This window comes from Plectropomus leopardus, chromosome 18, assembly GCF_008729295.1.
Source record: "Plectropomus leopardus isolate mb chromosome 18, YSFRI_Pleo_2.0, whole genome shotgun sequence".
NCBI lineage: Eukaryota > Metazoa > Chordata > Actinopteri > Perciformes > Serranidae > Plectropomus > Plectropomus leopardus.
This window is the reverse complement of record NC_056480.1, coordinates 10,013,256-10,039,006: the sequence shown is the minus strand read 5'-3', so window position 1 is coordinate 10,039,006 and position 25,751 is coordinate 10,013,256. Positions and strand designations below refer to the sequence as shown.

General features: G+C 39.5%; 3 protein-coding genes across 7 annotated transcripts; 1 reads left to right on the top strand and 2 right to left on the bottom strand.

The window, feature by feature from the left end:
* Positions 1-1,995: 1,995 nt before the first annotated feature.
* s100a11 (S100 calcium binding protein A11) lies at positions 1,996-4,063 on the bottom strand. The gene is made up of 2 exons (XM_042505957.1): positions 3,935-4,063; positions 1,996-2,232 (listed from the first exon to the last, which is right to left on the bottom strand). The coding sequence occupies exons 1-2, from the start codon at positions 4,061-4,063 to the stop codon at positions 2,098-2,100; spliced, it is 264 nt and encodes an 87-aa protein (XP_042361891.1). The 3' UTR covers positions 1,996-2,097.
* A 4,935-nt stretch (positions 4,064-8,998) lies between these two features.
* pbxip1a (pre-B-cell leukemia homeobox interacting protein 1a) lies at positions 8,999-20,389 on the bottom strand. Of its 5 annotated transcripts, none has more exons than XM_042506265.1 (11): positions 20,291-20,389; positions 19,346-19,473; positions 18,403-18,496; positions 17,648-17,703; positions 16,585-17,224; positions 14,701-14,934; positions 14,275-14,298; positions 12,965-13,008; positions 12,721-12,816; positions 12,383-12,563; positions 8,999-11,445 (listed from the first exon to the last, which is right to left on the bottom strand). In XM_042506265.1, the coding sequence occupies exons 2-11, from the start codon at positions 19,415-19,417 to the stop codon at positions 10,412-10,414; spliced, it is 2,475 nt and encodes an 824-aa protein (XP_042362199.1). In that variant the 5' UTR covers positions 19,418-19,473; positions 20,291-20,389; the 3' UTR covers positions 8,999-10,411. The 5 variants fall into 5 exon arrangements, with proteins under 5 accessions (XP_042362199.1, XP_042362200.1, XP_042362201.1 ...); XM_042506266.1 differs by having other exon boundaries at positions 20,296-20,389; XM_042506267.1 differs by lacking the exon at positions 20,291-20,389 and adding an exon at positions 20,052-20,232.
* Positions 20,390-23,231: 2,842 nt separating this feature from the next.
* Positions 23,232-25,447, top strand: cks1b (CDC28 protein kinase regulatory subunit 1B). The gene is made up of 4 exons (XM_042506776.1): positions 23,232-23,340; positions 23,581-23,651; positions 23,818-23,945; positions 25,315-25,447. The coding sequence occupies exons 2-4, from the start codon at positions 23,593-23,595 to the stop codon at positions 25,362-25,364; spliced, it is 237 nt and encodes a 78-aa protein (XP_042362710.1). The 5' UTR covers positions 23,232-23,340; positions 23,581-23,592; the 3' UTR covers positions 25,365-25,447.
* The last annotated feature ends 304 nt before the right edge of the window (positions 25,448-25,751 follow it).

Below are 25,751 nucleotides of genomic sequence, written 5' to 3'. Positions count from 1 at the left end.
AAGGGGGATGTTACCTGTAAGAATATCCACCATTGTGTTGGGTAGTTTAATCTATCATAATGCATCATATTCTGCAAGATCTGATCATCATATATTAATAGCACCATTGTCCTGTGAGAACCATGTACTTCAAAATAGTCAATTTATTACAAACTTAAAGAAACACATCCCTGTTTTCAGCTTGGTGATGATGCATTTCCCAGTTCCAGGAGGCTTTTAATTGTCTTAAGTAAATATGAGAATTTTCTCAGCACATAAAGGAACACTTCGTCCTTCAGTTTATCCCAAACATTCGATATCAGCATATCTGGAGGTACATGGTTTTCACTGGACAGGAAAGAGATGAAAAAACATAATCTGAACACTCACTAAAGCTGTCAGACAAATGTAATGGAGTAGAAGCATAAAGCTGCATAAAATATAAATACTCAAGTAAAGTGCAAGCAGTGGTGACATACAACTAAGTACATTTACTCAAGTACTGTACTTTAGTACAAATTTGAGGTACTATTCTTTTTATGGCACTGCACTATTTCAAAGGGAAATATTGTTATTTTTGCCTCACAACATTTACTTTAAAAATAAAGATTTTTGTATATTAAACATATCATTTTATAGGCACTGAGCAACTGAGCAAAGGGGGGCACTAAAAGAAAACTAGGAAAAATGTCCAGAAAACTATATTTAATATTATTGTAATTGTATATTTTAGATTATTTTACAAGGGGAAAAATGCTTTTTCCTTATTTTTCATGTAATTATCTTGTCACCTTTTTTTAAACTAATTTCTTGCTAATTTTTGGGCCATGTGATAACAAGTTGTTCATTCCCTTCTCCCCATGTTTTTACAAGAAATCAAACCAATTTTCTCAAGTTTCAAAGGGTCAAGTAAGGGCTCTGAATACTTCCTACACCACTGAGTACATGTCCCTAAAATTACAACTGAAGTATAATACTTTTGTAAATGTACTGAGTCACATTCCCCACCATTTAAAGCTTGAATTTATCTGTGATGGAGGATCAAGCTTTTCCCACAGACACATTTGAGTGTAAAATAATCTGTTGTGAAAATACTGCAGGAAAGCCAGTGTGGGTGGCAAAATTGGCGCAAGACGTAAAACAGTCTCGCCAGATTCTTGAAAGGGCTTTCAAGTATTTTTTTTATTTTCTCCACATAGTAAATCTCACTCCTGGTGCTTCTTTCTGTGGATAAACGAGATACAAGCCTCCACACACTCAGGTTATCTGGTAAAGCTCTTGACTGCTTTTCTGCACAGTCAGCGTACACGCAGCCTACACTAGATGGGTACCCCGCTCTTTCTGTGTCTCTCTCTTTAACGCTGCTGACTCATTTGCCCATCATCACTCCTCCCACACTGGCACCTTGGCATGTGTGATTTGGATACAAAGGTCACACTTTCTTATCTGTTGACAGCTTTTTTTGTTTTTACCATCAGTTAGCACCTTTTCCCTTTTAGAGGATTAAAACAGGCCTAAAGGCTATAAAACAGCTGGGGAGCGAGCCAACACATAACTCTGTCTAGACATCAGAATGAACACAAAGTCACAGAGTAACACTGAGAATTAACAGATAAACAAGGACAATGCAATTAAACTACAAAGCTCTAAATGTCCCAAACATAATGGGATATATTTGGTCCACATATCCCCATTATGCAGTCCCTAGAGGCCCCAGTGACAGACAGGGGAGACTACGCTTTATGCTTGGACAGGCAGCTTTGTACAGGCATTATGAAGCTCTATGGAACAAGATATGGCCCTGATGGTGTATTTGTGGCAGCATATAGGATTACAGGCCCCTAAATCAAGGCTGTAATACACTCCTGCTCAAATGTGGGTGCCTGAACATCATATAACGTGGTGAATGAATGACAGGAGGCAGGGTGTGGGTGTGTTCAGGACAATGAAGCCTTTAATTCAAAGTTCCCTGCATTCAACAAATGGTTAACTAAAGAGTTACACATGCGGCGATGGTGGAGTGATAAAAGAATTTGAATGCCTTTACAGTTGGGCTGCTTCATCTGAGTTGACTGCACAATCTGCTCGAAGCCTGAAATTGACAGACGACAGCGAGCTCTACTGACTGAAGCCTCCCTGTTTGCTTGCCAGTTTTCCAATCAGTTGCCAGAACTCGGAGAAAGTCAGCTCCCCGTCGTTGTTTTCGTCCAGCGAGCCCATGAGCTGGTCGATGGCCATGGAGTCGCTGGCATTCTGGGGGGTGATCACAGAGAGGAGACCCCGATCAATGTGAGATCACCCTGAAATGCAACATCAAACTACTCTGCAAGACTGTCCTGCCATCTAATGGCTGAGTGTAGTACTAAATATATCTAAAGGACAAATACGTTCAAGATTTCCAATGATAAAATCCCTCAAAAGCACATATTTATATTATGTTTGTGTTTGATCATTTGTTATATATACTGTGAACAAAAGTGGGAAATGGAACTCAAACACTATCAAATACCATGGTCATTATAAAACATTTATTCAATGGTCATTATAAAACATTTATTCCATCAATATATGTTTTATTGTGCAGTTAATATATTTTGAGAAATTTTGAATTAACAACAACTTTGGTCATAATTTAAAGGGACATTTCACCCTAAAACCAAAAATACATATTTTTTTTCTCTTATCTATAGTGCTATTTATCAGTCTAGTTTGTTTTGTTGTGATGTGCAGAGTGTTAGAGATATTGACTGTAGAGGTGTCTGCTTTCTCTGCAATACAGTGGAATTAGATGGCACTCGGCTAGCTGTGCTCAAAGTGCCAAAATAAAAAAAAAAAGCACTTGTAAAACTCAACAGCAATGTCTCTTTCCAGAAATGATTATACTGTTACTCAAGATAATCCACAGACCTTGTTGTTAGCAGTTTCATGTAGGGACTATTTTCTTTCTACTGAACTACACCTGCCACTTGATCTGTATCACTGTGCAGAAGGAAGCATGCATTTTCTGCAAGCTCACCTAGCACCACTGAGCTAGCTAACGTTACAGCTTGGGCGAGAAGGACGCAGTCAATGTTTACATTTGGCGCTGTCACGAGCACAAGCCTCCCGTCTATGAGTAGATGCACACTTCCTTCTGCGCAGTGATACTGTTGGTGGGTGTAGTTCTGATTTATTGGACAGAGGCGGACATTTCTACAGCCGATCTCCAGCACTTAGCAAACTACAGCAAAACAATCAAGACTGATAAAAAGCATTACAGGTAAGAGGAAAAATATGTATTCTTAATTTTGGAGTGAATTTTCCCTTTTAGCATTTAAGTAATGTGTCAAGTAAAAGTATCAAGCATTTCGAGCAATGGTTTATCATACATTTGTTTTCTCAGACAAACTAAGTCATTTTAAGATAGCTGGACATCATATACGATTCATTTATAGACTTTTTTTTTTACATTTAATACACATTAATTGAGTAATGTGAAAAAATTACTGGTATATTAACAACAAAAATAGTTTTAGCTAAAGCCCCAGTATATTTTTTGTATATTAAAGCATGAGGCCTCATGATGACATGTCATACACCGACCCACAGCATACGAACGTGGCACTAAACTGGAATATTAGGTATATAATCACAATAATGTATCAAATATAAAGATATATTATATTTTTATATACAGACAGAATATATTGCACATTTTTCAAGATGTAGATTCTTCATATTAGCTACCCAGGACATGATGACGAGATGAAACAGTCATCTACAAGACTAAGGATGAGTGGAGTTGAATGTAAAATCTGTCTAAATAACTACAGTGGCATCAAAAGGCTTCAGACATGTTGCGTCATGAACTACATTTTCTTTGATATTTATCTGTAGGTGCTCAGGATGTAGATTCAGATAGAATTGAGACAGAAATCAGCAGGCAAATTTACTAAGGACAACTTCTGAGATTTACCTTGACGTGGTTGGGCAGCTCACACTCCACCAGTTTGTGGAATTCGTCTTTGCTCAGGGTGCTGGAGGATCCATCTCTCCCAGCGTACATCTTGAACTGCTCGACAAGGGTTGAGATGGCAGGTTCCATGATGATTTGTGCAGAGAGCTGGAAAATAAATGAAAAGAGTGTCAACAAACATTGTTCACAAGTAATTAGTCACATTGTTCTGAAAACCTGAGGTTGTACTCTTACCTTTTTTGTGTCGAGATGCACGGTGGTGTGTTACCAGCTGGTACCTTGTCTTCCAATCTGACCATCACATCTCCAAATATATAGTCTTCATCCTCGTTCACTGATGCACACATCAGCGGAAAACACTTAACCTGCTCTCTTCTCCCCCATTCAGTAGGCTGACCTTATCTTTGCCTGATTTCCACAAAAAAAAAACAACCCACACACATACACACACACACACACACACACACACACACACACACACACACAGACAGAAAAACTGCCACTGTGTCCTACAAAGGGCAAATTTATACTGATGAAAGCACAAAACTCCCTTCAGTCTGTCTGCTGAGCAAGGATCTCTGTCAGGCCGTTCTAATCAAGCAACTAAATCATGCATGTCTGAGCAGTAATTACTTTATACAAAACATGACTCAAATAATGCAACATTAAGGATCGCACACACACACACACACACACACACACACACACACACACACAGATTCTTATGTGTGAGTCTTATCGTTAACAGGAGTAAATGTGGAAAAAGACAGAAGTAACTAGGTAACTTTTCATCATTAAGGATGATGTTAGGGATTATTGATGTTTTTATTATTATTGATGTTTTAGCAAAAGTGCTTTAGTTTCAGTTAACAGACGCGTGGACTTGAGTCACATGACTTGGACTCAAGTAAGACCACAAATTCACAAATTCACAGTCCCAAATTTGATGACTTTAGACTTGACAAATTCAAAAGACTTGAAACTCAACTATTACTTAAACAACAATGACTTGTGACTTCATTTGGACTTGAGTCTTTTGACATGAAAATACTTGTTATGCCCACAAACATTAAAATTATGCTATTTGAAAAGTGTGCCTCAAATCAAATAATTTCCCTTCATTTCCTGAAACAACTAACTTTAACGCTATTCACTCACAGCAAGTTGACACTTAACACCCATAGATGATCCACTTTGTTTAAACCAATATAACAACACCCAAACAAGTTGCAGGAGAGAACCAGAATAACTAATGTTATGTTACTGAGCTTAGAAAATATGATACCAGAGATCATTTTGAATGTGTACAAAATCTGCACAATGGTCAGCAGAAATCAAATTCACGCATGCAAAATGTACGGGGTTAAAAAGGAGACGCAACAAAATCATTTGACAATGGAGTTGCACAAAGAACCGTTAGCCGACACTAATATCAGCGTGGTTTGCAGGCTAATGCTTAACTAAAGTTAGTGTAACAGATATGTACCTTCTTGAAGAAACTTGTTTTAAGACATAAATACATTTTAAAAGCATTTGTGTTTTTGTAAATTTAATATATTACTACACTGTAAAATAAAACTTTTTGTTTTCACTTTAAAAAGTTAGTGTTCGGGCGTACTTCAAGTTTTAGGTTGACTAAATTTGAGAAGACAAGTTGAATTGCTACAAAATTACCTCAACTTGTTTTCTCAAATTCAGTCAACTTAATATTTTAAGGCTGCCCTAACACATTAATCAAAAAAAAAATAATTTTTACAGTGTACTCTGATGTTAAAATGGTATTTCATTTGGTGAAGAGTGAATTTTGACTTGTTTAGAACTCAAAACTGACTCGGGAATTGTTTTTGTGGACTTTGGATTTGACCACAACGACTTGAGACTTACATCTGACTTGCAAAACAAAGATTGGTCCCACCTCTGTCGGTCACCTTTTTGGTAAACAGGACGGGAGAAACACAAACCCCCGCAGAAATGCTTGCTTGGTGACTTAGAATTCAAAGAATGACAGGCGCGCTCTGCAGTTTCATCATGACCGATTGTTCTCGATCGTTGCTTACATTCTCGTTCAGCATATCAGGTCAGTGACTGACTGGTTGGGTCATGTATCATGTATCGGCTCAAAGAGGGTTCGTGCCTGTGAACTTGTAATCTCCGGCTTCAGTGTATTTAATCTAGATGTAAATATTTTAGTTTGGCATCATAACTGTGATAACAGATGCCTGTCATGCCAACACTTCCACTTCCCATCAGAGAGAGTCAGACTCACAAACGTCTGGGTGTCATTGTAAATCTTTCAGTGATATATTTTTGAATTGTTTTCAAATAAATCAACTAAAGTGTTTCAATAAAGACAAATTATATGAATTTATTGGTGAAAAATTTATTGAACTTAACACTAAAAGAGGACATGACTGATAACGAAATGAAAAATGATCAAAATTTTTCAAATACATTTGTCCAGGGATCAATTACATGCACATCTGAGCCAGTTCACACATAAGCAGTGAGCACGGGGCCCTACTGCTGTCCCGCAAAGACAAAAACACCTCTCAAATATTGATTAAACTTTCAAAAATGTGTTCCATTAAAGGATATTGACATTAAGCTTTCTTACGATCCCTTTGGTCTTAAAACGTTCCAAATAAATAGTTCCTCTGTGCAAACAGCAGAGAACGTTAACAACACTTGATGTGTATACCCTTTGACATTCATTCTCTGCTCTATAAACAGCAGTACCGTTGAAAACAGTGTAAACTTCTCTTCTTAATCTTGCAAAAGCAAATGAAATCCGAGACCTTTAGTCCAATCTAAGATATTCATAGTAATAAAGGCACGTAAGCAGGAGCTGAAAACTAAATTTCTGAAAGTAACCGAAAACGTCACCATTCCCACATTCAATGTGTATGGCCTTGGACAAAGTCTCGTTTTAAAAAAAGGAAAAGAGTTGCAGTGTACTGACAGAATAAATAAACATGACACTCCAAAGCTTCTTTCGGTTGCTGAAAATGAGAGCTAACAATCACTATCTGTCGAGTTTAACTTCACATCCACCTAAAGAGGGAAAACTTCATGAATGAATAAGACTAGAATAAAAAACTTGAACAAAAAATAATCTCAAAGAAGTACCAAACACTGGAAAGCAGTTCTGCACAATTTACTTTTTTTCACCTTTGCCTGGCTCGTTCAACTTAAATTTGAAAAAAAAAAAAGAAAATGCAGCATCTTTCTCATATCCAATTCTCCTCAAACTAAATAACTTTTACTGTATCACTTGTGTGCATGTCAGTTCAGCCTGTTTTCATTCCAAACTCTAAATACCGTCGCTTGGTCAGTGATCTCAGTGACAAAGTAATACATCCCCGCACACCCCTGCACCCCGAGGGGACTGAATGTGTTCAACAAACCCCAGACTTTCACCTGGGATCCTGCTGTTTGCTTCCTATCTGAACGTTGCGCCAAACAAGGTTGTTTTTATCTAAACCTAACCACATGCTTGTGTCGCGCAAGGACAAACCGTAAATATGAGGCGTTTACCGCCGTAAGTTTATTTTGGAAGAAAACAGAATGTATCTAATGGGCAAAAACTGTAAATTTCCTGTGAAAACAGAAGTGTATTTTGAAAAGCCACAATGCGTTTAAAAGGCGTATATAGACACGCTGGCCCAGAACGTCAACAACAGACACAGGAGGATACCTTGCGCGTCATATGTAGGCGTGAACGGCACTGACCAAGCAGCGATATCTGAGAGTTAGGACTGAGAATGTGTTGTAAGTTAACAAACCTGCTAACAAAATAAGAGGACAATGGGAAAAAAAATATTAACTTGTTTGGTTTCCAATCTCATATCTGGCACATTAACTCTATAACATTTGACTGTTCTGGGTTGTGTAGATCATGTGTTGAAGGTCCCCGTGACTACATTACACAAAAGGAGAACTAATGATCTAAAAAAAAAAACAATAGAGAAAGAAAAACCTTTACTGTAAATGTGAATGTTTGAGAAAAGTGCTAAAGTGGTTTAGCAGTCATAAATTCAGCTATGGCTAACTCTTTGTCCTATTGCTTTACTTTTTGAGCAGCTCTGATGTTCACAAACCGGTTCCTGGTTGCTCAGCACATCTGCTGTCAACTGACAGTTTCATCTCTGGATGAAAAGTCTGTCAGATGTAGAAACCAAACGCTCAGGGCTCTCAAACAGCGCTTCGTGTGTGTGTGTGTGTGTGTGTGTGTGTGTTTGCCCGAATCTACTAAAGAGCTGCTGACACAAAACTGGTCTGACCTGATCTGATTCTTATCACTGAAAGAACCGGGATCTCATCCTCTGGGATTATACAGTTACACCTGACTCGAGGCGAATGGTATCTGCAAAAATTTCTCAGCATTAGTTTTAACCTGTTTGAAGTGATGGTGGGTTTTTTTTTTACACAGTAAAATGACATAAAAGTATTTAACAATCAATTTAACATGTCTTTCTCGAACTAAAAAGTTGTATAATACTGTATGATTTATAAGAAAAAGAGTTAACCATTGCATTGATGCTCAGCGGACTTATTTTTGCAAATACCATCTCCTTAAAGGAATATTTCACCCACAAAATGATCATTTCTCTATTTATTACTCACCACATGATACTTTGAATTTGTGAGGAAAACCTTGTTTTTCTGGCATGCCTCCACAGTAAACAAAGAATCCAAAAACAGAGAAAGATCTTGATAAATTTAAGTAAATGGGGGCTACATTCAATAACAAGAAAACCTTATCAAAACATCCATTTATAAACTCTCTCATAACTTGTGCAGCATAATCCAATTCTCACTTATCCTGTTGTATGCTCTGTACTTCCCAAACACATGCATTTTTGCTAAAAACCTTACTATTTAAAACACTTCCGTGCATTGCAGCATGCCTGGGCAAGCACGTGCCTGTAAAGTCTGCTCTTGCATTCCACTGAGTTGCCCAGGTGCACTACTTTCATGCCTGGGACTTTTGCATAAGTGTTTAAAATATTCATGTATTAGTTAAAATGTATTTGTATGGGAAATACTGAGCATACAACTGGATAAATGAGTCTTTGATTATACTGCACAAGTTTTGTTAGAGTTTGTAAACAAATGTTTTGATGTAGTTTTGCCGTTGTTTTAATACCAGGTACCTCAAAATCAGTGATTTCTTTCAAAATATATTGTATATACTATAAAACATGTTAAGAGAGTGTGAACACTGACACTTTTTTTCACCATTTCTGATTTTTGACGCACTAGAGCCATCCATGTTAAGCAGCAGACTCTTGATAGCAGCTAACTCAGTAACACAAAGCACCCCGAGCTGAAGAGCGAAGCACCATGTAGGTATAAGACTCTTATTAGCAGCTTAACCAGTGCCACATACACGCCTCAAGGTGAAGCACGAGAGAGCCGCTGCACAGTGACTGACTCTCATTCAGTAGCTATTAGCAGCTTATGTTAGCACCCAACTGCACATTCAAAGCAGGTCAACTAGTTTTTATGTGATTTTGGCATTTAACATACTTGTTTATTTGTGTTTTTATTAGACTTACGCGCTAAGACTTGTAGAACGCAGCAAACTTGCCGCTGACACATAAGGGGTGAATATAATGACACAAATATAGAATATATAATGCTACGAGCTTTTAATGTTAGTAGTAACCGTAAGGTAGTTTCAGATCCTTGAGCAGACATGCACCCCGCATCTCAGAGCAGAATACTACTCATTTTTAATAGATTAAATTTGGCTGGGTGATTAATAACACATGTTTTTCTGTGGTATGTCACACTCATTTGACTGACAAAGACCCAAGCAGGATTGAAGTGCTGTCTAAAATAAACTTGTGACGCATGGAGTAACTGTGCAGGCATTACCTTTTTCCTCATGAAAACTCATTACACATATTTAATTTTACTTTACCCAGACTTAAACACAGCCCCATTTTACTTCATTCGTCAGGAATTTTCTCTGTTTTTTAGATTACCTTTACACCATTAGAGGCATGAGAGAAAACGTTTTCTTCACAAACTCAGCATAACGAAAGATGAGTAACTTGCATACAAATGGTCACTTTGTGGGTGAAGTATCACTTTAAAGGTAGTTTCTTTGTGTGTGATCTGAATATTTTTAGTTTGAATTTACAGGATAAACTGCGACATGCACTACGTATCAAGAGAACACTATACAGCAGAGGAAAATCCACACAACACGTTACTGAAGGACTTCGCATTAGGAGGCATGACCTGACAGAGGTAGGTAACAACAACTAAGTCCAAAATGACAAGTACAAGTCTAGCTTATAATTAAAGACTCAGAGGGACACATTTATGAGAGGCACGACCACTCTGTACCAGAAGCTACTACAATTACAGCTCTGAAGAGGAGAATGTAGGCAAGAAATGTCCTAAAAAACCACCACTTGTGCTGTGTCTGAGCGTTGTTTTCTCACTCAGTTTCCCCTCTTTGTCTGTTTAAACTGTGGCGGCAAACTTCCACAGAGCTTCTCGCTCAAACTCCTCCATCTCCTCCTCCAGGGAGTCGTCGTCCTTCTGCCCGCCGTCCTCTAAAACGTCCACCATGTCCTCCAGAATGTCCGCCACGTCCTCAGCAAAGTCATTGAAAAGCACCCTGTCGTGGATAAACACGCCGTCCTCAAAGAACTCCGCAGTCAGCCTCCTGATCTTGTCTTTACTCTCGGATGAAGATCCCTCAAGCTTGCTCAGGTAGCCCTCAAGGAGCTCCTCAAACTCAGGCAGCTCCACTGGGTAGAGCCCCTCCTTGCCGGCGCAGTCTTCCACGGAGCTGCAGCCCAGCTGGGGGCGGATGTTGCGTCTGAGCTTCTGCTCCTGGTCTCTCCAGAAGTCGTTGTGCTTGTGCTGATGCGGCTGACGATGTTGGTGGTGCTGATGCTGATGCTGGTGCTGATGATGAGGGTTCTTACCAGGTCGGCTGTGCCACGGTTTCTCCTTCCTCCTCTCCTCTCTGTCCATCTTGCGCTCGTCTTTCTTTCTCTCCCACTCATCCTGGTGTTTCCTCCATGCCTCCTTGTGAGAGTTTTGCTTCTGAGACTTCCACTCCTTCTCCTTCTTCTCCTCTTTCTCTCTCCATCCTCCCTCTTTGCTGTGCTTCCAATCTTTTTCTCCTCTCCACTCCTTCTTTTCATCTTTCTTCCAGTGGTCGCTGTTCTTGTCCTTCTTCCCTTTCCATTTGGACTCCTGTGGCTTCTTCTTACCCCACCTCTCAACTTGTTCGGAAAGCTTCTTCTGGATCTCCTCCAAACTATCCCTCACTCGCTTCCTGTCACCTCCGTCTTTTTTCATCCCTTGCAGCCTCTTCTTGCTCTCCTCCAGGAGACCTTTCTGCCTCTGGAGTTCTTCCTTCAGCCTGAATCCCTCGTTCGTGTCCTTCTTTCTCTCAGGTCGAGCTGCTTTCAGGTTACTCGGGCCATCTTTGTCGCCAGGCTGAGGGGCTGAGGTTGAGGTAGCTGGGGGTGTTTCCTGATCAGCTGTGAAGGATTCAAAATATTAAAGTTATGGTGGGTTCGATAGTTTTTTATATCAAAAAGGTCAAAAATTACAGTTCAGTAGAATTATGCTCCCATGAATATTTAATACAATTACCACCGAGGTGATGCTTCAAGCGACATGCTCTTCATTTCATCTGATGAAGAGCATTTAGCTCATAACATCACCTCGGTGGTAATTGTATTGAATATTTATGGGAGCATAATCAAGTGTGCAGACTTTGTTTTTCTCTTGTATTATCTCTAGCCCAGAACCTAGTTTTTGATCGTCTGGATGTTTGTGCTTTTGTGAACTTTTTCAAAGATTACAGGGCTACCACACATTTTCGTAGACAATGCAGTAAAAAGTTAAAAGTAGTGGTGGGGCACTGCATAGGTATGGAAATGTTGGGATTCACGACCCCACATGTTAAATCACAATGCCACCAACATCAACATCATTTTTCTCTCATTGAAACATGTCAGATTCAAACTCTATTTGAACACAGGGAAGATGAACAAACATACGTGATGTTAAAAAAAATGTTTCCACAAAGACGCACATTAGAGCTACGATACATCAACAGTTACAGAAAATAAATCCGCCTCTCTATTACTTTATGTAGAGGCTTATCCATGGACAATGACTGTAAAACTTTCTTTAAACACAACAAAACTTGCACGACTTTCCCAAAACTGTCAGGGATTTTACTGATCCCATGACTTTCCAAGGCCTGGAAAACTGGAAAAGATTGCGACATTTCATGACTTTTCCAGGTTCTCCGTGGGAACTTTGAGATTAGAACCCAGTGGAATCAAATTTTACATTCCATGCCTATCCGTGATTATCTCAATAAATATGAACTGACATCAAAATGCAACAGCACAGATTTCATCCAATATCAAATGATCTGATCCACTTCCTGTTGCCAAATCGTACCTGTGAGCTGGCTGAGCTCGGTCACCCTGGACCTCAGACTCTCCAGCTCTTTCTTCAGCTCAGGCAGAGACGACAACTCCTCCTTCAATTTCAGATTTTCTTTTTCCAGATCTGCTTTACCCTTTTCATCCCCACTCGCTGCTACAGCTTTCAGCGCTGAGTCAAGTTCTTCTTTCTGAGACTAAGAAATGAAGAAAAATAGCAACATTCACAATTCAGACAAGCGCTGTGGTCTGAAAATATCTATTAAAAACGTACCGTCTATATGTTGCAAATCATTAAAACACCACAAAATGGTAAAACAACATCATTAGCGTCAATGTAAGTGGTGAACTGACCTGTAGTTGAGCCTCTAGCTGAGCAATTTGCTGGTTTTCCTGTGTCAGTTTATCCAATAGCTCTTTCATTTCCTGTGGATCACTGCTAAGCCAGTCCTGGAGTGAAAATTATTGGCAAATGAATAAAACGATTTCTTTTAAAAATAATCCTACCTTTAGCATGTGATTTTAAGTTTTAAGACTCGACTTTTCTTTTAATACTACTGTACAGACACATAGTGGATTGAGAGACGGAGGAACAGACCTGGCTTTGTTCTACATCACTCAGTTCAGAGGCGTCAAAGTCGCCTGTCAGGAAAGAAAATGACACATCTTTCACACAACACTGTGAAACACAACAGAGTTTTACAACATGCACTTTTATTGACACACAGCTGCCAAGCTGCCTTACAGCAACATAAGATGCTTTTGTTGTGAAGTGCGTTCTGTGAGCTGAAGCACTACCTGTGCACAGAAGCTGTTTATTTAGGCAGTGTTTTAAATTCCACTAAAACAATGTATGACATATTTTTGCCCAGCTAAGAAAATTGCCAGCCATATTTAAAGGGGCAGTTCACTCTAAAATAAAAATAAAAATACATGTTTTTCTTCTTATCTGAGCGCTATTTCACAAAGCAAGATTAGTGGGTTAACGAGGTATGTTGAGAATAAAGTCCGTTTTACGTCCTTCTAATCTGGCTAGGATGCCATGGTAACTTTTGCTGCAGACCTAACTGGTTGGGAACAGTTTTTATTCAGAGCTTTGACTTGAAATCAACTAAAAAGCACCTTTCTCAGCTCCTTTGAGTAGCATCACTCAATAATCAGTGTCAGTATATGAGCGATCAATATTCTCAGCTGAGGGAAGATGTTATAAATACACTTGATCCAGCTTGTTGAGCCATAATGTCACAGAAATGCCACCTAAACAAAGCTGTGCAATTGCAGTAGCACTTAGTGTATGCTTATTTTTTCTTTTTTTTTTTAAGGGAACCTATAATATATCAGTGATGCAGAAAATCTGAGCAAGAACATTGTTTTATTTTATTCACACAGCTGCAGCAGATGCACACTTTCTTCTGCACTGTGATCATTTTGGCAGCAGTAGTTAGATAGAAAACTGCTCACAACAAGATCTGTGGATTATCATGACTAACCGAGCCATGATTTCTGGAAAGAGATGCTGCTGTTGAGCACTGCAAGCTGAGGGCAATCTAGTTCCATTATATTGGAGAGAAGGCAGACATCTCTACGGCAGATATTGCAACACTCGGCAGCTCACACCAAAACAATCTAGACTGATAAATAGCACCACAGGTTAAAGTAAAAATATGTATTTTTGATTTTGTGGTAAATATCCCTTTAAGTTTTCCTCAACTTGAGCACTGTTAAAATTAAGGGAGTCCTTCCAAACAGTGATAAAGCTATTGTACAATTCAGAGAGTGCACTATTTGCCATTTTCTGCTGCCACTGCATGAAATGTCAGGCCAGATAAGCACTCAGACAAGCTACTGAGCATTAGCCAGCTAGTGCAGAAGCTTACACTGCTGTCTTATCTAGTGTGCTGGACCTACCATTATTCAGGTCAGAGAGGAAACCTGTTGACATAGTACAGCTTGGTCAACAAGATCTAAAAGCAGACATCTATGTGCTGTTGACAGCTGCACATAAACGCTCTTACGTAAATATTGCCATTGTCAAATTAGGGAATGTGAGATGATGTAATGTTTTGACAATATTTACAATAAGCCCTGAAAAATGTTAAACATGTGATATAACAGGTAGCAGGTAGTGTAAACAGGTGCAAAAGATGATGTGTTATCAGCTCAAATGTTTATCCTAAGGTATTTCTAACATATGCATTTTTCTTAGCTAAGAAACAGTAGAAACATGATTTAAATCTTACTGTCAATGCCAGTAACTGTGAGCAAAAGTAGTGCCTCGGACTATGAAAAGCAGAAGCAAGCATGGAGGTTTAGCTGTGTGTTAGAGGAACTCACCTGAGAGGAAGAGGGAACCTAAGAAGAGCAGGATAAGAGAACCCACAATGCATTTGTTCAAGGAGAACCATGGCTTTTCCTCCTTCTTCTCAGCCAGCTTGAACTCCACTTCCTCCTCTTCATCCTCCTCATCTGATGTTCTTGGTCTTGGTGCCTCGAAGGAGGGCAAATTCCTCCTCCTCAGTCCATCATCAAAGCTGCTCGTGTCGCCCAAATCAAAGCTGCTGGATGGCTCTGCAGGAGGGAGAAATACAACAAGAGATAAAAGACATCCTGAGCATGAAAAAGCAAAGGCAACACCGCAGAGCGCTGTCACATTTTGTAATGAATTCCTGAGAAAGAGGATGACACTGAGCCTAAAGTTAAACCACATGTGTTCAAATGTGGCCAAGATTCGCTGCAACAAGTCATCTCGACATCTTTGGCTACAAATGTTTTAAAACCACAATCACAGTTATCTACTGGCAACCCGCATCACACAAAATCTAAGTGACTACACACACCGAAAAACACACGGTGTGTAAACGGTATGTGGAAGAAAAAGGATGCCAGAAAAAGTCGGTGTTGCTCTTGGAAATGGATGACATTTTCTCACTAAATAACAACAACAGTAATTTGATGCATGAGGGTTTATTTCATTTTCTCAGCGGGGCGCACGCCTCGCTGTCATACTGATAAATCACCTTCCAGATGCTGGAAGCGTGACACAGATAAGAAACATGTTAACCAATTCTTCTGCAAGAGGACTCTAGTTTTGTTGCTTCTGTTCACGAGTGCTAATTACAAAGAGCCATAAATCAGTTACTTTGCTCAACGCTGCGTTACCAGCGAGGCCTTAGACCCTCAAGGGGCTCACAAAAACCACAAGTTCACTGTGTGGCAGTTGGTTTATGGTAATATGATCGATTGGTGAGTTTATTTGGATAGTCACTCCTAAAGCTCAATATAAATTTGAATGATGACAAAAGAGTTCCTGTTTTTCTTAATATCAAGGCCTTGGGGCATGTTCAATCTAAAAAATGAGTGAAGCATTTCGGTTTCAATTTTCTCATGTTCTCTGGGTGTGTCAGAGGTGTTACCCAATCAGCAGCGATGTGTATATAAATAAATGGCTACTCAATCTGTGTGTAAACACGTTTCCCTTGTCAATCAAACCTTTGAATTGTATTGAATCAGTACTCCATCACACTAAAAGAAGTGTGCTTGTGTAACACAACAGGGTGTTATTACACCTCAATGTGGTGGCGAGGTGACCCAAGTGTAGTTTGTTTGCGGCCTATCATTAACTATTTTCCTCTGGTGACTGCATTTAGAGTTAAAAAAAATCCTGAGAGTGGCGCTCATTTGTGAAGATTATCTTGATTAACAAAACATGTAAGTATCATAAATGTTTGTTTACCACAGAGCTTTTTTTGGCAATGATGCAAAGAAATCCTATAGGCTTTTTGTCGAAGGAACCAAGGTGATCCTCTCGTGTCAGCCTACAGAAAAATGTCATTTCTGGGGCACTCTATTGTAAGCGCTATATCATAGGCAACTGGATTTGCTTGAGTTTCTCAAAGACCTTACACCTCTCACCTGACCGCCACAGCTTACAAATGAAAAGGAGAAGTGGCGTTTTTTTTTTTTTGCCGCAACACTGGATTGGATGTGAATGCAGCCTTTGAGCAACGGCCCAAACATTTTGTGTCTTGAGACCAGCAGAAAAACATACAGCAAAATGAAACAACAAAATCACTAATAACAGTCCTCAGTTTGGGAACCACTATATTAAATAATACTGACTGACTGAAATCTCTCCTCCAAAATAAAGATCACTCTAGTTTCGCAGCCTGATTTATCATGAATTTAACATCATAAATATTCCTGTAGTGTGATCCATACCTTCTTCTCCTTCTCTCTCATCCTGGAGCACTGTCTCAGATGGCTCCATCTCCTCGTCTTCCACAGCTGTTGCCTCCTCCGCCTCCACTGAGCCAACAGTCTCTGGTTCAGGAGCATCGCTGATGGGGCTTTCTGCCACCAGGCTCTCTGGGACCTGACTTGGCGGCTCTGTGCTCTCTGGAACGAAGCTAATATCAGCTTCGACATGAGAGGGAGGATCAGTGGCTGTGAGGGTCTCTGTGGGGATGCTGACCTCAGGCTCAGCAGTGAAGACGGGACTCTCTGCTGCAGGGCTGGCGGCAATCAGCCCGATATCAGCGGGCGTGTCGAGCACTACTTCTGCAGAGACGGGGATCTCAGTCAGGGGAGGAGCGGAGCAGGACTCCTCGGGCTCAGCTGTCAGGAGATCAGCAGCAGGAATATCGAGTGGAGCCCCCACATCAATGTTGGTGACAAAGGGCGTGGCCCCAAGGTGTTCATTGTCACTGGGGGAGCTGGTTACGATGTCATGGATGACTGGAGGCTGACTCTCCAGGTCGAGGTCTGAAGGATCAAGAGGGTTGGGTGGCAGAGGACTCATCCGGACTGGACTAGAGGGGATGGGACCCAAACTGGACTCTGGCGACGTCTCTTGGCACACCTGGGAGGAAGGTAAAGAAGGAAGAAGGTTATATGTGGACACTTTTTGTGACTTTCATTGCAGTAAAGATGTCACTTTGGAATAAAGTGCTATAATTTGATGATTTATTTGGTGCATTCATTTTCCCTCCTTCTGTATTGTGTACATTAGTTCTCCATCATTTAATGACTTTCTATGCTGCCCAAAGAGACGTTTTCTAGTGAACAGGATTCAACTTCTCACTTATATTGGTCGTAGGTATTGGCATTGAGGCAATTTTTCAGAAAAAAAGTACATGAGGTCTATATATGAATTTACACACCATCATACATTACCAATAGCTGGTTAATAGCAATAAAAATACACCGCAGGGGGACTTTAAGGTTGTTTAATTGTCTAATTTATGCTTTGATGACATTATTGCATAGTTTATTTTGTACCAACCTGATGGCCTTCTTCAGACAGAACAGTTTCTACTGGAATGTCACTTGCAGCAGCTCCTGCAACAACATTCAAACATTGTCAAAACTCAATTTTGACTCTAAAGAAAATGTTTAAAAGCAACCTTTTCACACTTAAAGGAATACTTCACCCACAAAATGTCCTTTTGTATATCAATTAGTCGTCCAGTGTTTCCTCTAAATTGTGAAGAAAGCGTTTTTCTCGCACATCACTACAGAAAACACAAAGCGTATTGATTTATTGATTGACTGGGGACCATGTTAAAGAACAGCAAAGCTATATCAATACATAGCTTATATATTTGTTTAAAAACTTTCACACAACTTGTGTAGTATAATGGAAGTCCTGGTGCTTCCCAAACACACACTGTAAAACCTAATTATTCAAATCTGAAGTGAAAGTCAAATTTATGCTTGACTCCAATACTGAGAACTACTAGCAGTAAATGCACGTGTTTCGGAAGTACTGAGCATTCGACTGGTTAAATGAGACTTTGATTATACTACAAAAGCTGTGTGAGATTTTTTAAACAGATGATTTAATATAGTTTTGCTGTTGTTAAATGTAGTTCCCAATCAATCAATGAATCAATATGCTTGTTTTCTGTGGGGGCTTGTAAGAAAAAATAGTTTTCTTCACGAATCCAAGGTAACACGGCATGACTATCTGATGTATAAATGGTCATTTTCTGAGTGAAGTATTCCCCGCCTAGGCAGTAGCCACAGATCTTGACTCGCCTGTCACATCCTCAGAGAGACTCGGGACGTCCCCCAGGCTCTCAGTGCCGTCATCTACTGGCCCAACATTCTCAACATTCTCAACAGCGGCTTCCTGTTGAGTCGAAAGATCCAGATCAAGCTTTCTACAAGCACTTACATAAACACCCATAGTAGTCTCATTGTCTCGTTACACTGCCCTTGACATTAACACACACACCAAACAGGCATGCATGCACATGCACACAAGCCTGAGCTGGGAAACATATCATTACATTTTTTTCATCACCTGTCACTGTAATTGATTCGTGGGATTTTTTTTTTTTTTAAACTTATAACAACTAAGTAGATGCTGAGTCAGATTTCTCCCATATTTATTTCTAAAATACTTAATATTAACGGCTACAAATTAAAGTTAGACTTACATTTAAGGTGCATAATCATCAAAGGGGATTGTTATACATTGCTGACAAATGATTCTTTATTCCTAAACATATATTGTGATAGATACTGTCATATCTAATCTACTCTCCCTGATATAAATGCGGTGAACGAAATATTACCTCACTATAATATAATAAAATAAAATACAACTGCACCACATACAGTCCTTTAACCTTCCTAATCTTCAATTTTAGTAGTATAAAATAAGTTTCAGTTGAGTGTACGTAATAAACTAAATGTGTATTGATATCTGAGGAGGAACTTCTAAAAATCTTCATAAAGATGTAAATATTTTTGTCCATAACACCCTGTCTGAACACACATACAGCCATGCACAAACATTTGCACAGAGTTGAAATACATCTGCTGCAACTGTATCATTGTGGGAAGCTCAGAGGTGCAAGTGCAAACATGTCATATTTTAAATGCACTCATGCGCAAGGAAACGACAATCTTCCAAATTATATCCAGGCACACAGAGCTTCCAGTTTCAGTCCCCTGAGCACGTTTTCTGTCATACCTCGGGGGAGAGGAGGGTCCAGCTGTTGGTGGACGAGCCACTGCTGCCTGTGCTGTTGCTGTTGTCAGACATCGCCCTCTGCAGGCTCTATGTGGCACAGCACGGTGCAGACTCAGCTTTGTGATTTTCTGCAGACGACGACAGAAACAACGTGTCTTCATTGATCACGTCTGATGCATACACCACATGCATTGTGGGCGTTAACGGGATTAGCTAGGTATAATAATCTGACTGTAACATGGTTACTAGTGTCGATATAGGTAGGCTAACAGCCGAACATATGAGTAAGCACAGCTCTGAACATGAAAATACACACAAAATGACAATCTGCATCTCGTTTTCTGCAATATGTTGATGGATATAATATAAATAATAGTCTAAGAGGGCACAATTATGCAACACCGTTACCGTTTGGGACCTATTTCACCACACACACACGGGATAAAGACCAGATTGTCGTTGATACAAGTTATGTAACGGTGTGTTGGCATCCATAATATACTGCTGCGCAGCTAAAAAAGGCTTCAGTCAGAAGACACAGGAATCTCCTGATTGTATTCATCACCAGTGCTAACTACAGCCAACCATTCATTCATACCCAACCATCCAGTCAATCTGTGTGCCAGTTAAATTACCAAAAATGGTCAAACCCCAGACACGAGCAGCTCATTGATCCAGGCGCGAACACACAACGATTAATACTCACATGTCGAGGACACTATGAGCGCTAAGCCTCTGTTTCACACAAGTAAAACACAATTTTAAGGGGCTATATTTGTTGTAGCAACCAAATTCAGGGTTCACTCCTAATGGTAAACAAAGGATGGCAGGCTGAATATTCCCACTCCCACTCTTCCGCGTTCTCACTCAGGCCCCGCTGCTCGCGAGCGCTCTCCAAACAGCTGCTCGACTCTATCAAATTAAACACAAAGAAGATTTATTTACCCAACTTGTTTACACCTCAGTCGCTCGCTGTTTTTTCCCTTCAAAACGTTTTGATTTTTAGTAAGAACAACGCTCCTCTCTTCCCGTGAACTTGGGAACTTTGGGAATTCCAGGCTGCGTCACATAAACCGAAGCGCCTCTCGTCCAATGGGATTTCAGTACAAGCTGCGGAGCTCCCGCCCCTGAACCAAGGCTGGACCAATCAGGTAGAAGTGTCGTGTCAGGAACTCGACACACAGCCGAGCGTGATTGACGCCGGCAGGTGAGAGTGGCAGGTGATGGACGCTGATCTTTCCCCTGGTTTTTAATAATGCAGCTTCATGTGTGAACCTCACCCTCAAGATGCATGCGTGTTCATATATATACACAACAGGGAGAGGCGACCAGGACCAGCCGCGCGCTGACACGTCCGCAGAGCTATATTTGAACTGCGGGACTTACCAGAGTGGACAACCCCTCTACTCCGGTTGCTCCAGGGTGGACATCGATTTCATCATCTGGCTCCATTTTCTCTAAAATTAGAGGCTGCTAACTGTTTTGTCTGATAAGTACATTTAATTTCACAACTCTGCATATCTAAAAAGCAGAGCTCATCAGGGCTGCTTCTAGACTGCTTTGAATGGAAAGACATGTTATGTGTAGTATGAGATAATCTTTAGGCGTCTATGCTGAACTGTCTCATGTTTTTATCCAAAGCTTTTTTTTTGTAAACAAGCTCAGTTTGTGTCTTTTTGTGTACTATGGCAGTAATACTCAATTTACAGCACACAGGCCAAATCTGGCCCTCTATAGGGTGAAAGGTGCCTCCCCCCAACCAATTTCTATCACCAATAAAAATAGTGATTCATACTGGGATTTGTTTTTGCACTTTTAGTATAAGTAAGGTGCCAGTATCAAAATAGAGCAAGTGTATCAAAAACACTGCCGCTGGAGCATTTCCTGCACCCCCTGGACCCAGTTGCAAATGTCATAAAGTCCTTAAAATATCCAAAATTCAAGAAATGTCATAAAATCCTAAAACTTTCTAAATCCTATAAATGTCCTTAAATCCTAGAAACTACCTGAACTCTTATACATGTTTTTAAATCCCAGAAATGTCCTGAAATCTTAGAAACGTGCACGGGCAAGTTGAGTATCCTTGCTTCAATGACAATAATCACTCAAAGTTCAGGGCAGATGGGACATTTGTGTGTGTGTGGGGGGTGTTGCCCACATAAACAGATATCTGATATCATAGATATCTATCTGGTTCCAGATAGAATATTATATGCAGATCACAGTGGTAAAAGGATTTAAATCCTGTACCACAGTGTAAAACTACATATAAATGAGAGTAAAAGGTAAAATGATGGGTTGTAATGATACATAAATATCATTGGTGGATTATTAATTGTTATTATTACGCTGGGTCCCTGGACACAGAGAGACTATGCAAAAGGCCCCACCACCTCTCCAAGACTTGGTGTTGGTAATGTTTTTTTTTTTGTTAATTTACGTCTCTTTGTCATTGTAATGCGTCTATTTGTGGTTGAATTACCTCCTTTTTGTAGTTATTTTGTGTCTCTTTGCAGTTCCTGTGCATCTATATGTGGTCATTTTGTATTTCTTTGGGGTATTTGAGTCTCTTTTGGTTGTTTTGCCAGTCCCTGATACTTTGAGCAGCTGTGCCTGCCTGTTAGGCCTGTTCAGTAATCTATATTTGATTAATGTGTAAGCAGAATTTTCATTTTTAATTTGGACAAGGTGGTTTATTGCATCACACTTTTTAAGTTGACAAAATTTTGACATCTGTAAATGAAATGCAAACTAACTAGTAACAGTTGAATACACATTGGTCTTGTTAAATAAAAAGCCCATTATTACCTTATGAAATGTAGTGGCATACAAGTATAAAGTGCTAAAGCTAGTTTAGTGGAGAGGACTTTTTTTCGCTTCTTTTTTTCTTTAAATTGTTTAAAATGGAAGTCATTCTTTGGGAAGTCTAACTGTAACAGCTCTGAAAGTATTATGTCACACTTCTGTATCTTTGCTTAATGCCCAAAACAGTGTCAAAGTCCTGGAAATATTAAGCCAGTTAGAACCAGAAATTTAGAGTTTTTAGAGAGAGTGAACAAGCTGTTAAAATCTACACATGATAATAAAGTGAAAATAACTGGGTCACTGGTTATGCAATGACATTAAAGGGCTCTTGCCCCTCCTCCCTCCTCCCTACTGAACAAAAAAGTACAAACAAGGGAGGTTGAACACAGAATTAAAATCCTTATGTGCCCGAGTAGTAAGGATAACACACAATATAATATAATAATAAACAATAAGAAGAAGAAAAAAGTGTATACATTGTAAATAATAAAAATATACGACATAATATATTAAAGTCCATGAATTGTAAATAATAACAACAATTGATATTATAATAAATAAATTAAAGATGATCCTCAATTAAATGAAAGGTTAGTACTTTCAAACTTTATTAATTTGCACAGTCTAACACCTCTTAGCAGTTCTTTTGCATATTTAAAACCCATATTTCAAGGATTTGCAATATAGGTGAACACAAATGATCAAAAACGGTTGACCTTTTCATGAATTTCGCTTTGTGTTTACAATATTTTGCCATTATGAGCTGCATTAATCAGCACATTTTCGAATTTCTGTTTTCTTTATATCACATCTACATGTAATTGAAGTTCAATTTGTCTAAACAATTCTTTTATTTGTTTCCAGCATAACTGGTGGCGATAACAAGAAAATAAACACATTTTTATGTCACTTTCTGGAAGTTATGCGATCCAGATTTTTTTCTGACCAATTACAAGTCTCTGTAGCGATTGCGTGTATTCCACGCGACAGACAGAACTGACCAATGGCAAGAGAGCTAGCGAGATGGATTAACCAATGGGATGACAGGAGGACTATTTGAACGGTGAAAAGCGGGCTAGCAAACATTCGAGAGGGAAACAAAGAAGGGTGAGCATCTAACTACCGTAGAAGCGAAAAAAAACTGGAATAGTTGACTTTTTCTCACCAGTATACTTTGGCAGTCATATAAGGTAACTTTAAATAATCGTTTAGTGCGTCACACAGGAGGAGAACCAAACATTTTAGCGTTTAACGAAGTTGTCAAAGATAACGGTTGTTCTCGGCTAACTTTAGCGATGTTAGCTTAACTGCTAGCCATAGTCGACTAGCGGTGAAAAATGAAACTTTCTGCCACGTTGTCCACTGAAATATTGACCCACTGTCCCTTATCGCTGGTTCTTAATGTTGTAAAATGTTACAATCCTCTCCAGCAGGTCTCCGCCATGTCTCACAAACAGATCTACTACTCTGATAAATACGACGACGACAAATACGAGTACAGGTGTGTATGTTTCATGTTTATCCAACGTTCAGTTTAACTTGTCAGCCTCTCAACGTTTTTCCAAACCATTTTAGCAAAATGACTGTACGGAGACTCTGTTATGTTACGCGATAACTGTCATTTATTGCCTTTATTTCCTGTCAGTAATCGCCCTCATTTTCCACAGGCATGTCATGTTACCCAAAGACATTGCAAAGCGTGTACCCAAGACCCATTTGATGTCCGAGACCGAGTGGAGGAACCTCGGGGTCCAGCAGAGTCAAGGATGGGTGCATTACATGATCCACCAGCCAGGTACTTTATCTTATTTCTAGGAATAATGGTTTTAACGACATTTGAGTTAAAACCAAGTTTAACTTTGTGTTCTGTTGCCCCATGTACAGTGCAGAACCCTGATTTGTTTCGTTATATGACGGTAATATGTTGTGCTGGCTCTTTATGAGGAGATCTTTGCCTTAGTGAGATTTGCAGATGATGCTTAGAAACATCACAGTAAAGTACCTTTTGGTTTGGAATTTAATGCTTTTACATATTTGACTTTTTGAATTTTTGGAGCTGTACGCTATAATCGACAGTGGCCATTCCACTTTTTTTCAAGTGACTTTTAAGCTCATATGGGCTGGGCTCCATCTGGGGAATGATACTCAAAAACATAAAAATCATGAATCATTCATCACTATCAGGGTGTCTGCTGGTCCTTATAAAGTTTTAAAATGTCTTAAATTCAATTATATAAATATATTTGTCCTTAAACGGTCATGAATGTATTGTCATGATCACTTTGCATAAACAGTTTATTTGGTCCTCTCCAAGTATTTCACAGGTTTTGTAAAAAGTACCATAATAAACAAGATACAGTGTGAGAATGGGATTTTTCTTGATGTTTTGCAAGAGTATATTGTATATTTGAGTCAAATGTATGAAATTGTTTCTGCACCCTTTTCCTTTCGTCCACATTTGTTAGTGGAGAAACTGATTGACTTCAAGGCACGTTAGCGAAAAATTCTAGTATGCATTCATGTCACTTAGTGAGACAGATAGCTGCAGGACTGGTAGTTTATCCTTTTTAAGAAATTTAGTCTGCAGGATAGAAAGTAGTTTTCCTATTGCAATTATAAATATAAAAAATTATACATTTTATAAATCTTTTTACATTGATTATAAGTCATGCAATCTTTGCTGTTTTTTTAAATGTTTTTGTGAATATTGTCCTGGTTTTTATGCTCACTTCAGAAAATGTCCATACACTCTAAAAAAAATGGGGAAAAAATGATGTTAGTAGTTTGTAATTTGTTGTGACTGGTGCATTTATCCCACCTGTGCATACTCATGTAATTTCGCTGAGCAAACCTGAAGAAAACAGACGAAACGCGTTGCTTCTCTGAATAAAGTCACAGTAAAGGTCTTCAGTGTACAGTGGTTGACTTTGCTTAACAGGTTTAGTTGCACCTTTCTGAACAGGTGGGACAGATTAGTGGTAAACATGTCAATAGATTTGGTGAACGCAAGCATATGGACAGTGGATGACAACCCCAGCCACACCCTTCATTCAAAAATAGGAGAATGAGAGCAACAAGAGTCAAGTTTCCCCTTAGAATTTAAAGCATCACAATATGTGTCCCTGTCTCTGCTCATATATTGTGTACATTGTTTCCCCTCTCAGAGCCGCACATCTTGCTGTTTCGGCGCCCTCTGCCCACCCAGAAGTCATAAGGGAGAGAATCTCCGGGTCCTTGATGATCAGTCCTACCTATGTGCCGCAGACCAACTCCTTTACACAGGGATCATGCTGTTGTGTTACCAAGCTCTTGTGTGGTAGGTGATTTGCATTTTGGGCTTATCATGTTGGACCTGGAAAGGACTATTACATCTATGAACAGTGGTTGTGGAATGGAGTATGCATTGAAGGAAAAAAAAACAAACAACACCCTTCTCTTAGGGAAAAGACATTTTCATGTGGTAACAGCGACACGCCGTCTGCCGGAAAACCTTCAAACGAGCTTACACTGTCTTTTTGACTGATCTGTCCAACTTGCTGAACCTGCTTGGATATTCCAGCTTTTTAGAACAATTGTTATAAGATATGGAGAGTGAAAGTTG

Coding starts and splice junctions, on each gene's coding strand:
- pbxip1a (XM_042506265.1), bottom strand. CDS start 19,417: ATGTCTGACAACAGCAACAGCACAGGCAGCAGTGGCTCGTCCACCAAC. Junction 18,497..19,345: donor GGACCCTCCTCTCCCCCGAG/GTATGACAGAAA, acceptor TCGACTCAACAG/GAAGCCGCTGTTGAGAATGT. Junction 11,446..12,382: donor CGAGCTCAGCCAGCTCACAG/GTACGATTTGGC, acceptor AATCCTTCACAG/CTGATCAGGAAACACCCCCA.
- s100a11 (XM_042505957.1), bottom strand. CDS start 4,063: ATGGAACCTGCCATCTCAACCCTTGTCGAGCAGTTCAAGATGTACGCT. Junction 2,233..3,934: donor AGCTGCCCAACCACGTCAAG/GTAAATCTCAGA, acceptor ATCACCCCCCAG/AATGCCAGCGACTCCATGGC.
- cks1b (XM_042506776.1), top strand. CDS start 23,593: ATGTCTCACAAACAGATCTACTACTCTGATAAATACGACGACGACAAA. Junction 23,652..23,817: donor GACGACAAATACGAGTACAG/GTGTGTATGTTT, acceptor CATTTTCCACAG/GCATGTCATGTTACCCAAAG. Junction 23,946..25,314: donor TTACATGATCCACCAGCCAG/GTACTTTATCTT, acceptor TTCCCCTCTCAG/AGCCGCACATCTTGCTGTTT.